Below are 15,869 nucleotides of genomic sequence, written 5' to 3'. Positions count from 1 at the left end.
TACCCTCATACCACACACAACACACACACACTCACATACCACACATACCATATATATGCACACACACACACACACTCATGAACACCACATACATACCATATACATACACACTCATACATACACACTCACTCATACACACTCACACATACTCCCATACCACACAACACACACACACACACACACACATTTGTGAGTGTAAGTTTTCATTTAGATTTATTATTCCTTGCTCACACCCCCTGCCTCTGCATGATTCCATAAATGACTGTTTAAGAAATCAGTGTTAACAATGAATTTGTGAGGCTTTGACATTGGGGATCTTTTCACAGCAGAGTGATTCGATTTGATACCAACTTCTACAAAGACTTGGTAATGAAAACACGAGGATGTGACTGCTCCCAGGTACAGTGGAGAGGGAAGTGTATTGTAGCTATGAGGGAGAAAACAGCCAGAGGCATCTGGAAGGGTCCAGACTGAACCAGACCAGCAGGCTGAACCAGGCCATGAAGGAGGGGTGTAGGGTGGGGATTGGGGTACAACGAGGACAAGAGAGGAAGAGAAAGGAACCAGGAGCCAAATAGCAGAGAGGCCACATAGCCAAAATGGCTGGGTCATATAGGGACGAGAGGCTGGGGGAAGGGAGGTGATTCTCAGAGGCTGGAGAGGTTGAGGGTAGGGGGTAGGGTATGCCAGCCAGGATGACTCTGTAACAGGTACTTGCTGAGGGCCTGCCAGCCAGTGTCATTTCAGATAAGTTAAATAGCACCTCAGTTAGCCATTTGTCCTGAGTTGGAGACCTCATAATGAGTGTGATAAGGGCATGGACATTTTAGATAAAAGGTAGTCTTGGAACTTCCCCTCTAGGGCTAGAGAGTTGTCTCAGTGGTTAAGAGCACTGACTGCTCTTCTAGAGGACCTGGATTCAATTCTCTGTAACCACATGGTGGCACACAGACACACGCGAACACACACACACACACAGTACACAGACATACATGCCGACAAAACACCCATACACATAAACATGAATTTAAAAATTAAAAGGAAAGTTCATTTCATATGTCTGCCTTCCTTCCACTCCATCCACCCATAGCTTTGACATGAGAGAAGAAAAATCAGGACTCTTAAAGTCTTAAAGTATGCGGCATATTTGACACAGAAGAAAATGGACATTAGGAGTCAATAGGCTACAGAATATTAATATGGAAGACAAGGAAGGAGGTGGTTTCTGTTTTCCTATCTTGTCACATGACTTTCCAGCCTGGCTACTTTACCCATAGCCACTGATGGGAACAGTTTGGGATTGGTCTGGGGAAAATGGGGCATGCCCTGGTCTCTTCTATAATCTGAAACCAAAGGCAACATATACCGGCTCAATTTCTCTTTAGAGGCTTGTGGGTTTGGTAAGGAGAAGTAGAAAAGAGTCTTTAAAATTGTAAAAGTTGCAGCTGCAGGGACGACCCAGTGCTAAAGAACCAGCATTGTTCATGCAGAGTTTGATTCCTAATGGCCATGTCTGGTGGCTCACAACCACCTGTAACTCCAGCTCCCACAGGACCTGATGCCCTCTTCTGGCCTCTTTGGGCACCTGCACATAAATCTACAGCCCCTTCACCTCATGCATAATTAAATCTTAAAAAAACAAAAAACCCACTAGTAAAGTAAAAAAGAAAAAACGAGTCTATGTTAGTCTGGGCTACATAGTGAGAACCTGTCTCAAAATGTAACAAAACAAGGGATGATTTAACTTCTAGACTCATAGGGTGGAAATCCTAACCAGCTGGTAAAGTCTGTCCTTCCATTGGGCCCCTTTAGTATTAATCACTTCCTTTGTGTTTTTGAATCTGTATAGCTGAGCTAGTGCACTAATACAATTTATGCTCAGAGTCCTTCCACTCCAAATGTACTGAATTGTACAAAATTTAAAGTTTACCTTAAAAAGCCAAAGCAACAAAACTTCTCCCAAGAATCCTAGTTAGCTAATGAGAAGCACTGCTTGCAAGTCCCTAAACAAAGATGCAAGCAAATTCTCTGTGGGAAATCTAGCTTAGTTCCCAACCTGGGGTGTGCTAGTAAAACAAAGAAATACATGGCAAGGTGAAAAACACAAAGCAATTGGAAGAGTTGTCAGAGTGGCACCAGATGCTAACTCTCGGATGCTTGTTCAACTCCAACCTTCCCAGGTCTTATTTCAAGGTGACTTGTTATCCCACTCTGGTTTTTTTTCCGCTCAGTGGTCACAATGGCTCACCATGGAGGTCAGCGTCAGCACTTGTGTAGTAATCTGAACATCTGTTTTACAGCAGTTTCGTTCTCCTCCTCCTTCCTTGGGAAGCATGAAGAAGCCCAATGTTGTTCAAAACATTAAACATCACTATTTCTGGTTTTGGTCAGTCTGCAGGCCTTATTAAAAAACAAATAAATAAAAGGCCACTCCCCTGCCTGGAATCCTGCACTATGGCCACTGGGCTGCCTCAGCTACTTGGTTCTTAGAAAAGAGAGATTTGCCTTTCCACCTCAACTTGGAGGGCTTTGTGGTTTAGCCTCATCTGTAGACTGGGGATGCAAGTTCAGAGGGGTGCGGGACATCACTTCTATGCTCCCTGCCACCTGTTAGGGGCACTCTTTTTTCTCTTTCTCAAGATGGAAATCGAGCCTCACCTCCTGGATTCCAGATTTATTCGGAGAATTCAGCCTCCAGCCAGCTTTGGGGATTCATTCATGGATGACGCTGGCAGAAAATCATGGTCAAATAGCAAAGAGCGTCATTCGGGCCACAGCCCAAGGGCACAGAGAATACAGCTGCCTTTTTATATCGGAGTGAAAAAAACCTTGGTGCTCACAGGCGAAGTCACAGTTCACTACGACCTGGAAGTCACCTCGGCTTTTTGCAGCTGAAAAGCAATTACAAACAAGTCTGAGTTGCACCACTCTCCAGACAGTGGTAGAAGGAGGACTAGATCCTAGACCAATAACCGTAGCGAAAAAGGCTGTGTCGGCCCGCTCACTGCAGTATCTCCTAGAACCAGCCCAGAGGCTTGTACTCAAGGGGCCCAATGGAAGGACAGACTCTACCAGCCCTTTAGTATTTCCACATTTTCTTTTCTATTTAACTAACCTTATCTTAGGAAAGCCCCGTTGCGCCCTCTTGCAAATCAGGAGAGATCTCAAAGGCATGGGTAGGACAGAAAGCCACTGAACATCCCCACCGGCACAGTAGGAGGCAGGACCTGGGCAGGCTTGAGGTTAGATCGAAAGTGACAAAGGTGTTTGCAACTTAACTGAGCACATATGAAAAGCTGTGAAGGTTGGAGAGAGTTGGAAAAGCCAAGAAGCCGCGTTCTGAGGCCCAGGAGAGGAAAATGTCTTGTTTTAGGAACAAGACACGTTCCGGGCTCAGTCTGGTCAGGCTTGGCAAATGTCACCTAGGAATCTTGTAAGCGTCTATAGTTGGGAGTAAAGAAAACTTTGCTCTTTCACAGGTAGTTGGTTCTCAATGCAGGGAGGAGTGTCCCCAGAATTTTGCTCCAGGGACATCTCTCTTAGTGCACTGTACCGACGCCGTAAGGCTTCAGGAGAAATGGCCGCTGATCGAGAACAATTCTGTGCTTGGATCAAAGCACAACCTTAGGGTGGCTGGCCCGGAAAAGAGCTTAGAGGAGAGGAGGGGTGAGTAGGAAAACAGAGGCAGGGGGTTGTCACCTGCTGAGCTTCCTGGGAGCCGGGGGAAAGAGAACTACCCAGCCCAGGTGGTGCAGGGCACAGGGAATCCTCGCGCACCGCGTGCGCGCCGGGCTGCTCTACACCTGCCGCGGGGTCTGACCCGCAAGCGGGCAGGCGGCGAGCACAGGTGGCGGCGATTGGGCAGGCGGGGCCCGGAGGGTGACGTCACGGGCTCCGGTCCCGGCGGCAGAAATAGGGCAGCCGCGGCAGCGGTGGCACAGCGGCGGGCGGCGGAGGCTCAGAGAAGCTGGAGCTTGGACTGTTTCTAGCACGCCGAGGGACCAGCCGACAGCCGGAGACGACCCAACCGAGGACTCGGGGTCCCGGTCGCCGCCTCTGTCGCCGCCACGGGGCGCTCCCTCCCTTCCACCCGAGTCCGGCCACCTGGTCTTTCCCTCGGCCCCGGCCGCCGTAGGTAAGCGAGTCTCAGCTACAGAGCAGATGCGGGTGTCCGAGTCGTGCCACTGCCGCCAGCTCGTCCCGCTGCTCTCCGCCGGGGTCCCGACGCCCGCAGCTCCGCAGCTCGCTGCAGGGCCCGGTGCGGGCGTTCTCTGGTCCTCACTGCCCACGCCTGGAGAGCCAAGTTTGCGCGCCTGGCCACGGGCACGGGACCACAGGGCCGGGGCTCGGCAGGGCCACCCTGGATGTGCTAGGACTGGGAGCTAAAGCTGGGGTACATGGGGTTTGACAACCGGGGATCAGCGGTGGGGAACGGAGCGATCCTTATAGTCGCACGGGGGCCACGCAGAACTGCTCTGGCTGAGCCCGAAGCTCACGATCCGCACCGAGACCCTGCAGGCGCCGCTCTTGGGCTCTGAACCCCTGGATGGCCTCAGCCAAACCTAAGTGACAGACCCTGGCTCAGACCCGTGCCCTTGGCTGGGATCTAGAGTGCGGGCAGACATCCTCTGCACCTTCTTCCCCTCCGCTTTGCGGGGAAACTTGCGTCCCCTTGTCGCAGCCAAAAGATAAGCTGCGCCTCTCCTGGCCCTCATTATCCCATGGTCCTCGGTGTAGGTGTAAGGAGCTTAAGAATAGGGCATCCGGGCAGAACCCTGCTCTGGGGACCCTGTGGCTTTCATCCTGGGAGGCCACAGTTGTTGCCAGTAAGCAGCTGCTGTAACCCACTGGGAAGTCTCTAGGGAACAGTTTGTCCTGAGGACGTTTAGGTTGAGGGGAATCGGTGCTAAGAGAGACTATGCTGACTGACTTCGGCCCCTCTTTGCCCCACCGAAGGAAGAGAGACCATTTCCAAGTTTCAGAGGGGACCTGGGAAACGCAGGCAGAGCGCTGCTCTTGGGGCGCATGTCGCCTGGAGTTTGGGTACCACTGCAGCACGAGGCTTTGAGTACTCTTTGCAGCTGACAAAGCCGTGTCCCACTTGGCTTCCCCCACGCCTGCCACCTGAGGACTTCCTGTCTTGAAACTCTTGCAAGGGAAGAAACTGGCAGCGGTCGATAGAGCTCGTGATGCCCCGACTTTGGCGAGCATCTCTGGTGTTCTTTGGTCTGCTCAGAGTTCTCTAGGAGTTGACCTCCGGCCCCACCAGGTCCGCATTTTCTCCCAGAGCTGGTCCACCTTGCACTGCCCAGAGGACTTCCCTCCAGAGAACCGCTATTCATCTTGACACTGATGAATAGCGCTTCGGTAGTCCCTCTGCTCCCCTCTAGGTGTCGCTCCCATTGAAGTTTCCATGAGTGAAAAACAGCGCCAGTAGCTTTAGTCTGTTGTCTTAGTAAATCTGTTGCAAGCTTGTGCTCCAAGAATTTTACTAGGCACCCTCACCCGCCGCGAGGTACCCGAATTCATCCCTCCTTTATATGCCTTACACAGAAATGGGGTAATTGCTAGCCAATACCGTACGGAACAACAGCCCCTGATGTTTTCTAAGGAAGACAAGGGGGACATGAAGACGTTAGGACGTTTCCAGAAAGCCCCCAAGTTATATTCCTACCCATCAGCCATTGGAGATACAAGGGAGAATTGTAACAGTCTGTTCTCACCCTGATACTGGCTAGTGTCTGTTCCAGTCCCTCTGACTCTAAGGATAGGCTCTGGTGTGGACATTGGCGTGGGCAAATGGGTGGGGGAGTGACTAGGACTTGTGTGGCATCATAGCCCCAGCGCCTCTCCAGCCAACTCTTGAACCCCTATGCCTTTCAGAACCCAGTGACTTCCTGTTTCAGTTGTGTGAGAAGGGACTTCAGGTCCAGGTCATTCTGCCTCCGTCAGCTGAATGCTGGCTTTCTTCCTCCCATCATGGGACCTAATACCTCCCTCTCCCCAGAAAGGCTTTCAGCCTGAACCAAAGGTTCAAGGAAAGGGTCCATTATTAACATTCCTAATTATATTGTCCCAGTGGCTTTTATTTTTCCTCTTAGGATTTGAGGTCACCAAGTTTTATTAATTGCAGAAAGACTCTTTCCTTGACCCCCCCTTCCCAGAGAGAGACCAGCTTGCTGAACTGGGCAATATCAGGACTTTGCTTCCCCTGGCTGTGCACAGAAGGTGAGTGAAGGAGGGAGAGACTGGCCCACTCACCATGCTTTTCCTTCTGCTAAGGACTGGGAGGACCTGCTTATTTACTATGACCTCATGTGGTAATCTGCTGTTTGACTTAATAGTCTATTCCAGGGACAATGGTTAAGATTTCACAAACCTACATCTACCTATCTTTTCTCTCCAAGTCCCTCCTTCTTGCTTACTCGTAGTTACTGTTTTTTTCCAAACATGATGAAATTAGGTATTTCAAGAGAGCATCTCTCTTGAAGTGTTTTGCCACTTACTGCATAACACTAAGACATGGAACATCAAATATAATGGGAAAACCATAGTTAAATGGGCATATTTGGGAAGAGTTATCTGAAGGTTGGACAGATATGGGTGATTAACAACCATAGGTAAACGTGTAAAAACTTCAGTTCTGAGATACATGTCATCAATTTGTGAATTGCACATGGAATAACAATTTAGGCATTCAATTCATCAATTGTTGGGGAATATATAGAGTTTATAATTGCTAGAACATCAACTTAGGGCTGGTGAGATGGCTCAGCAGATACAGACACGTGCTGTCAGGCTTGAGTTTGAGCCCAAGATCCACATATGGAAGGAGAGAGCAGGCGTCTGTCAGCTGTTCTCTAACTTTTACATACACACATACACACAAAATAAATAAATGCATGTAATAAAAATGTAGAAAATGCAATCCCACTTAATTACATTGTGCTGCAGTTAGATTGATACATGCTTATCTTCTCCAGGTTGATATTTTAGGGGCCATTTGGGGAAATTTGACACGCTTTTTCTTTTTCCTAAATCACACACAAATCAAAACTAGAGTCTAAACCTTTCAGCAGAAATTGTAGTGTAGCCACTGGTTAAAGGTTGAGCTTGGTATGGTCCCCCTTCCCTCCATCCTCCCCCAACATCAGACAGATACACAGAAGAGGATGGCAGGGCTCTGGGGCTCCCCATTTGATTACTCTTGGTTGAGTGTCAGCAGAGCATGGTGTAAAATATAGTCCGATTCAAGTATCAAGCAGATGTTTGGAAATGCAGGTGCCTCCAGGGTCCCAGACCTGATTGCTTGCTTTGAGGTTCTACCAAGTCATCTTTGTAACTTCTAAGCCATTTGTGTGTGACTAATCCATAGCGACTGGCCTGGTAATGTTCTCGTGTTCTAGAAAAGAGGTCAAGAGAGAAAGAGCTGATGAGCAGTGTCCCCAGTGACTAGCATTCCCACCCATCCTGAAAGATTTGGTTACAGGAATAGACAAGACAAGATTTGCCTTAAGTGCATCACCTGTGTAAGACTCTGGCCACTGATCCTGCACAGTTTACGTGTTGGTTTGTGGTCTCTGGGTTGGGGCAGACTTTTTTTAAAAATGAATTCATATTAGGTTTAGTCTTTCCCTAATAACTTACATTTTTAGTCATAGCTTTTCAACTTTCTTCAAAAAGCAACTTGGCATTTGGAATGTTGCATCACGCTAACTTGTCATAACTCTGTAATTTTAAGCACAGAAAGAGAGCACAGACACAAGCCTGTTTTACAGTGCAAGTCCTGTGGTTTGCACAGAGAGGCTACAACACTGACAAGCACAAAGAGGATCTGGAAGAGGATGCAAATCTGAGGGTTAAGAAAGCAGACAGGTGTCCAGGAGGTAAGATGCTGCGTTAGAGTCTAGGTCTTTGCAGTGGCTTGGTTCCAAACTTTCAATGACTTACTAAATTTACAGGAGGCAGGATGGCAGCACCCAGCTCTCCTTGTTGTGGGAATGATGAGGATCAGATGGGGACCAGAGAAAAAAGGTGAAGTGCCTCTCTCCAAACTAAGATGTTTATCCTGCCAAGTGACTGACGCCCTGAGTTGTTTGGAAGATAAGGCTGTCTCAGCTCTTTATAGGAAGCCTGAGGAACTCTATTCTGGTAGAGATGTATAGCCAGTGCTTGGGATCTGGCCAAGAATGATGAAACATACGATGAGTGAAGTGTGATCTCTGAAGGAGGCCTACGTTGATGGTCAGAATCTGTACCCTTATGAAGAGCTCAGCCCTAGCCCTCTGACAGGGAAATTCTTACCGAAGGCCAGCAAAGTGACTTAAATTGGAGCCGCAATGAATTCAGTAATAGATTGACTTCCTCAAAAGTGACTTGTGCTCCCTGGAGTTGGAGGAGCGTCCTTACCTCCTAGAAATCTGTGTGATTTCTCTTGCAGAGTGTGCCAACTTGCACCCACTCTGGGAGCAAGTACAGAAGGGTAACAGCTTGGCTCTTTTCCCCTTGGTATGAATCCTTGGCCATAGTCAGAGTCTTGACAAGTAAAGGAGGCTGGTTCTGGGTATCTTTCAGGGGCAAGAAGGGACTCTGGGTTCAGGGCCTCCCTCCTAGTTTGCCTTGTGTAGATCGACTGGGTCATATGAAAAAGAACTGCCTACTAAGATTATATATTGGCAAGGGTGGGGAGGTATTGATGGACAGGACCACCCACCTGCTGATTTACATGCCATGTAGCTTTGGCAGGGTACTTACCCTCCCTGTGACCCTGCTTTCTCTTGCCATCAGATGGGGAGGAAGGATAGTCACTGCCTTCTGCATGGAGATGAGGCATGCCTGTAAAGCAGATTGAATAGTACCTGACACATAGTAATTGCTATGTAAGTGTTAACCAAATAGAGAGTCTCTATTTGGTTATTAGACAGATCATCAAAATTGATTTAGACCCACTATTAATTCTTCTTTTTATTGACTGAATTGTCATAAAACTCAAGTTGAAAATTTTTAGGCTGTTGCTGCTGTAGATGTAATGAATTGTCAATCACCCTGTGAATAAAATGACATCCAAGACATATCCACGGTGTAAATGAAATCAGCTAGTGGTGGCCAAACTGAGCTGCATTTTATAAAGAAGCTGCGTAGGCTTGTTTAAGCAGTTGGTCTGGCTCACGTGTCTCCCTGTCTTCAAATAAGGTCTTAATAGGGAATCTCAGTGCAAACTGGATAAAGACCAGTACCAGCTCTATCTATCAAGGCTGGTGTTGGGGTCGGAATGTCCTGAAACACTTCTGAGAATCCGGCTTAATGCTCACCCTCTGGGCCTGCTTCTTAAATGAAGCTACATGGTGCTTGCCAAGACAATAATTGAAATGAATGGATTTTATTTTGATACTATCCTTTGATAATAAAACACCAGACATAATTGGTCTTAGATTACTAAGCAAATTGAAAGTGTAAAGCATTAGATTTCGCGGCTTGCATATTTCATAATTCCAGGAGTTGACAGCTGTACATTAAGTAGGACGGATTTTGATTATCTCTATACTTTTAGTGGGTTTGGGCAAGGAGGCATGACAAAGGAAGTGAGCAGACCTTTAAATGCAGGCACTTACCTCTCAAGCATTATTTGTTAGTGGACTAAGTTATCAGCAAATTTAAAAAAGAATAGAAGGCATAGTCTTTCTCATTCTTGCCCAAATTACTAAAGTTAGCTCTTAAAATATGCAAAAGTCCAATAGCTGCCATCTGTAGTCTCTGGAACATGGCTCCAGGTTCAAAAGAGGAGAATTCATGAAGAATATGAAGCTGCCCTCTTTATTTTTAAAAAACAGAAGAACAGTTTCGTTGTGGGAAATATTCTTTTCCAGCCCTGCGTGAGGGGGTTCTTCTCCTTCTACCTTCCCATCCCTCTGAGCGCTGCCCATCCCCTGTGCAGAGTCAGGCAGCCAACCGCTGTTTCATGTCACAGGCTTCACGAAAGTAGCAGCTGAAGCCACACTATGCAAAATGCATATCATGTACAGAGATGGTGTCCTTGTGATGATAGTCACTGACTACCTAGACTGCTTTCTTCAGCTCAGCTTTGCCAATGGATGTCAGAAAAATGAATGGCTGAAGAAAGAATCAGAGAAATGGGGGTCTCGGGAGACCTTCTCTACAAGATAGCTATCTATCCCTGGTGACCTTGTCATTCCATAAACCAGTGTGTGGTGTCCCACGCTTCATTCTGCCTTTCTTCCAAGTGGGCATCTGTCTCACACATGGAGACTCAGGCAGAGAAACCTGGTATATAGCACAAGTGGCTTTGGTTGGTGGCCGTGGCCATTAATGACTGAGTGACAGCCTTTGTCCCTTGTCTAGGTTAGAGATTCTTAAGCTGTTTGTACTCTGGGTCCCTTTTCACCTCTTACATAAATTAGATATACAGACCAGATATTTACTGATAATACACCTTTTACTCTGAAAGATTTAAGTATTATTTTTTAAGTATTTACATGCTAGAGAGCAGGGGCCTCCCACCCCACCTCAGGCTTGAGTCACCAGATCCTCTGGGAGCCTGAGTTACAGGTAGTTAAGAGAAAGTTGCCAGGAGTACCAAACGAAGATCTTCTGCAAAAGCAGTGCAGGCTTTTAACCATGGAGCCATGTCTCCAGCCCCCAAGAAATTTATTTTAAAACAATTCTTTAGTATGCATGCACTTTTACTATTTGTTAAAGATGAAAGTAAATTTGCATACTCGTGAGATGGATCTGCATGAGGAACTAGTTTTGGCATATATTTGATACTGCAGGAGGAAGAGCATCTTTGGCATTTCTCGGAGCTGATTAATATTTTGATTTTATAATTGTCAGTATTGAACACTGTGCCACATAAATACATAATACAAAATGGCAGAAGGGCGCTCAGGACCATTTTGGAAACAGTTGGAAATTCTGTCCTGCTCCCGAGCCAAAATTCTTTTAGCAAGTTTTACAAAATTCCAGCCAGCAACTCAAATAGCAATTTTAAAAATCAAACATTCTTACACAATACCATCCAAATACATATACTCATTTGAGGCTTACATGCTGAGGAATGACGGTAGGAAAATATTAAGAGACTTTGTCTTCTGTAATCAGACCATTATGTTTCCATAAGAGCAGCAAACTTTGTATGCTCAGTGGAACACTGTGGTTTGGAGCTTGCAATCTTCTTGGACCTGAGCCAAGGTGTTGCAGGCACGATTTGGTGGCAGTGTGTCAGATAGTGTGAGGCAGTCTCATGTGCTTAGAGCCAAGGCTGCCATGAGGTAGCCATTGTATGGTAAGCATTGCCAGGGAGTCATTGTGCATTTGATCTTTAATTAATTATTGGTTCTATATTTTACTATTTATGACATTCTACCATTGTCCAATTTTTTAACAACTCCTCCCTCTGTCCAAGAGGAAACACTACCTAAGCCCCTTTGAGGATGTGACCCACAGTTAGAAAGGCTGAGCTCCAGAGAAGGAGTCATCTAAGGCTGTTACTTGAGTATAGGAGTATGACCCCTCAAGCTACAAGGTGTGAATCAGATGCCAGCTGTAATCTAGTCTTCAGGCCAGGCTATCTGGGATGCTGGCCTCTAAAGGGGTCTATGTGTTCCCATCTCTGTGGGCCAGGCCAAGATGTGGCATCGAGAACCTGTAAGTAAATACCATCAAAATGATAACAAGCGTACACTCACAATGAACATTTAGAAAGTAAATATGTGGGCCAGCGAGATGGCTCTACAGGTAAAGGCACCTGCCACAAAGCCTGGTGACCGAGGGGCAGAACTGAGTCCTGCAAGCTATCCTCTGACCTCCAACATACCCCCAACACATACACCAGCACCCCCCCCACCATAATACACACCAACATACCTACCCCACACACACCTACATTTAAGAAAATTAAGAAGTACAGTTACTTGGAGCAATCTGTCCTCCCTACATCAGCATGGTTCTTTGGCACATGAGGTTTCCTGATCACTGCTCACACCTGAGCCTCAATGTCCCTCCGTGAAGGTCTTAGTCTCTGGTCACTTTGAATCGTCTCTTTGTTTTAGTCTAGGACTTGAAGACAAAGTGAGTCTTGGGAAACAATTTCCAGGTTCCTGGGACTTCACTGGCATCAGCTGCTTAGATTCTGCTGCAAAACCAGAAATACCAGACCTTATGATGCTATTTTGAAGTTCACCATTTTGTAAACTGACTTGTGAAACATAGAGACATTGCTACACGCTTAATGTTATTCCTCATCAACATTTCCTTAAACGTGTTTGTTTATTTAGTGTATGCATGTGTGTGGGGTATGTATGTCATTGTGAGACAACTTGCAGAAGTCAGCTTTGGGGGATCAAACTTAGGCAGTCAAGCTCAGCAGCGAGTGTCATCATTTGCTTGGTCACCTCTCCAGGCCTCAAATGATTAGCCCCAAATGCTTTCTCAGGAAATTGGGTCATAGATGTGCCCAACAGATGTGACTCAGCTGACTCACCCTGCTTGTCCTTAAAGATGTGGTGGTTGGTGGCATTTTAAGTGGGACACTATCTAATGGCTTACATTTTCAGAGTTCTACAGTGTACCTGGGACCAGCTCTCTCAATTCTCAGAGCACTCCTGTGAGGACTGTGATACAGCCCTCGTTTTAGGGACAGTACACTGGGGCCTAGAAGTCATGTTATCATTTCTCTCAAGTGAAACAGAAGGGTTTGTACTATATTTTATACTTAGATTAATCTGATTCTTTATGTGAGTACATGGGTGTACATGCATGTGGTTGTATGTACACATGGAAGCCAGAATTCAGCTTTGGGTGTGGTTCCTTGACAGCCAGCCATCTTGATTTTTTGAGAGAAAGAGTTTTCCTCATAGGTCCATAGGCAGTGCTGACTGGCCAGTGAGTCTCTGGGATTTGCCTGTCTCCACCATCCCAGTGCTGGGATTAGAGACACAAACTGCTACTCCCAGCTTTTTATGTGGGTCTGGGGCTCAAACTCAGGTCCCAAGCAAACTATCCTCCCAGCCCCTTAGGTTGGCCTGATTCTGTGTGCGCGCATCAACTCCCCAGTGACTTGCTGTGACTTCCCACTGCTTTCCCTGCTGAGCTTTTACTGTTTTTTCAACAGACTGGACAAAATGAAACCAGGAAGCTTCTGGCCACATCTTGCCCTACTCGGAGTCTCCCTGCCGGCTGTGCTGGGATGGATGGACCAAGGAGCCAGCGGAAGTCCGAATGTGGTTCTGGGAGAGTCACAGGCAGAGGTATGGTCCCAGAACTACCGACATGACATTCCATACAGACTGCTTTTCTGTGTTACAGCATCCGAGTGTCTGATTTCACTTCCATTTTTAGATCAATTAGACCACCGTGTAAATTCAAATTGCACTTCTATTTCTGGTAGGAGGCAGGAGGAAACAAGAGGCATTGTCACAGGTGGACTGTGGCTCCGAGTCTCTCATCAATGGAAGCACACCCCCACACCATGCTTTTTCACAACACACTTAGCCACCCACAGAGAACCTCCCAGGACTGTCCTCTCTGTGTATTTAATAATTGGTGGCACACTCCCGTGTGAACTGATGAAGTATTCCAATGACAAAATATGTCTTCAAAAAGAAACGGGCCACTCTTCGGATATATAGATAAAAAAGAACCAAGCTGAGAAGGAATTGGCCAGCTGAGGTCCTGAGGGAGACAGCTTTAATGAACAGATAAGAATGATTAATGGCATGCGAGGTGTATATAAATACTTCTAAAGAGCTTGGAAAACCCACTCTCAGAAACCTCCCCCGAGGGCCTGGATGTGCTGCTAATTGCTTAGTGATCTCTAGTCTTACGTATCCTACGTCCTAGCCCTGCTCTAGGTAGCAGGCTCAGCAACTTTGGGGTGTCTTCATGAGTTTGGGGTACATATGGGATGTAGGATATCTTCAGAAAATGCCTTGCATAGGTGCTGAACTTTGAAAAGTAAGTATCCCCTTCACTAAAGCCACCTGGGATTTTTCTCTTTGCTTCGAGGAGCCTTATCAGGGCCTTCCCAGGCAGCCACACTTCCATTGTCTTCCACCGATACATGCCAGGGATCCTTTCTCTGTACCTGTGTGTCTGTTCCTGGGGAAGGAGAAATCAAAATTACCCGAAAAGTCAACATTCCCAGAGAGCGGATAAAGGAACACACAGTGTGTGTTAGGATTAATGCATTGTTTGATCAAATGGCACCAAGTTCTCTTTCATTGTTACTTAATTGTCCTGCGCTCCCAAACCAACGGAGCCTTACTCTTCAGGGAGTTTCAGAAGTGATTTAATGCACAGCACTTCTTCTGCTGAAGTTGGTGCCGTGTGATTTTTGTCTCGAGTCAATGATTAAATAGAAACACTATCGCTCCTGTCTAAATTTATGAAGGACATACCTTAGTATGCTTTGGGAGAGTCTAATGGTGGCTGCGGCTGGGCTGGTGAGAGCCACATTTCCCATGTGGGAAGGGCTTCATTTTTATACTCATATCCCAGGGGGAAACCATCACTTAAGTCCTACAGATCCATCCTTGAATATTGAATAGCAAAGCAAACAGACAGGCCTTCCTGGGAGCTTACTCTCCTGAAGTCAGGGGGAGGGGGTGCGGTGGGGGGGTGGGGGGGTAGGGCTCCTTGGCCCTCTTTGGTGAATCACTTATTTCAATTAAGAGGCAAGCCAATTAAAGTGGGATTTAGCTGGTGGTGAATGGAAGGCAAGTTAACATCACCCAGAGCTTGCTTACGTGATCACTTAACACCAGTGCTTCGTGGCTTCGTGTAATGGCGGGAGAGGCAGGTACTGCACACTGGAGGAAGGAAGGCAGGCTTCTCTTTGTTTGGGGTTATCCCCCACTCAGTTCAGCTGTTTTTTTCATGTCCAAGAATGCCACTGGCTGCTTCAGGAAAGGGGGGGTGTGGCAGCAGTCTCCTGGAGACAGGTGCAGCTGGCTGTTGGTCATACCTCCCAGACGTAGCTTTATTTTCTGCCGTGCCTTAACTCAATGAGCCTGCTCCTAGCTGTGATTAATGAGGGGGTCATGCTGTGTGGGCCAACTCCGTGGAAATTGAGGGTAGCTTTGGTCAGTGTTCAGCTACCGGGAGCAGAGCATTTGCTATAGTGGGGGTGCTTTCTGACTTTGGTCATGCTCTGAATGCCTCCCCCTCAGCCCCATATCTGGTATGTGTGTGGAGCATGACTGTTCATATAGCAAGCTGAGGCCAGAGCAGGACATAGGGCATCCTCCTTTATTGTATTCTGCCTTGTTCCTGTGAGACTGGGTCTCTCACTGAACCTAGAGATAGCTTCAGCTGTTTTTCTGACTGGGCTAGATGGCTAGCAAGCTCCGGGTATTCTCAGGCTTGCAAAGCAAGTGCTCTTGCCTACAGAGCCACCTCCCTAACCCTGGCCATCTTTCCTTAATACATGTACTATTCTGCCCCTCCTCTAAGCCAGCCGATCTCAACCTGTGGGTCTGGACCCTTTCACAGGGGTCGCCTAAGACTATCGGAACACACAGATATTTACATTACAAATCATAACAGTAGCAAAATTATGAAGTAGCCACCAAAACAGTTTTATGGTTGGAGGTCACATGAGAAACTATATTAAAGGGTCACAGCATTTAGGAAGATTGAGAACCATTGCCCTAACCTAAGCCCTGGTTCTGACTCCTTCTCTAGAACCTTGTTGGACCACTGTTAATCACGCATGGGCTTTAAAACAAAGATTGATTTGCTCGTTTTTATTTATTTGCCTGTGTGTGTATGTGTGTATATGACGGGTGGGGAGGGGGGGGGGAGAGAGAGAGAGAGAGAGAGAGAGAGAGAGAGAGAGAGAGAGAGAGAGAGAG

The 15,869-nt window shown here is 46.9% G+C and overlaps 1 protein-coding gene across 2 annotated transcripts in view; it reads left to right on the top strand.

Moving 5' to 3' along the window:
• The first annotated feature begins 3,906 nt into the window (after positions 1-3,906).
• Fstl4 (follistatin like 4) overlaps positions 3,907-15,869 on the top strand; it is a 419,001-nt gene continuing 407,038 nt past the window's right edge. The window contains exons 1-2 of one of the 2 annotated variants that reach the window (XM_028775986.1): positions 3,907-4,135; positions 13,130-13,265. In XM_028775986.1, coding sequence (XP_028631819.1) covers positions 13,140-13,265 — 126 coding nt within the window. In that variant the 5' untranslated portion in view covers positions 3,907-4,135; positions 13,130-13,139. Of the gene's footprint in view, positions 4,136-13,129; positions 13,266-15,869 lie in introns of those variants that run through there. The other variant, XM_028775987.1, reaches the window with a different exon arrangement.

The sequence above is a fragment of the Grammomys surdaster genome, unplaced genomic scaffold (genome assembly GCF_004785775.1).
Source record: "Grammomys surdaster isolate TR1022 unplaced genomic scaffold, NIH_TR_1.0 262, whole genome shotgun sequence".
Classification (NCBI taxonomy): Eukaryota; Metazoa; Chordata; class Mammalia; order Rodentia; family Muridae; genus Grammomys; species Grammomys surdaster.
The sequence above is the reverse complement of the archived record's forward strand: the minus strand, read 5'-3'. Positions and strand labels throughout refer to the sequence as shown.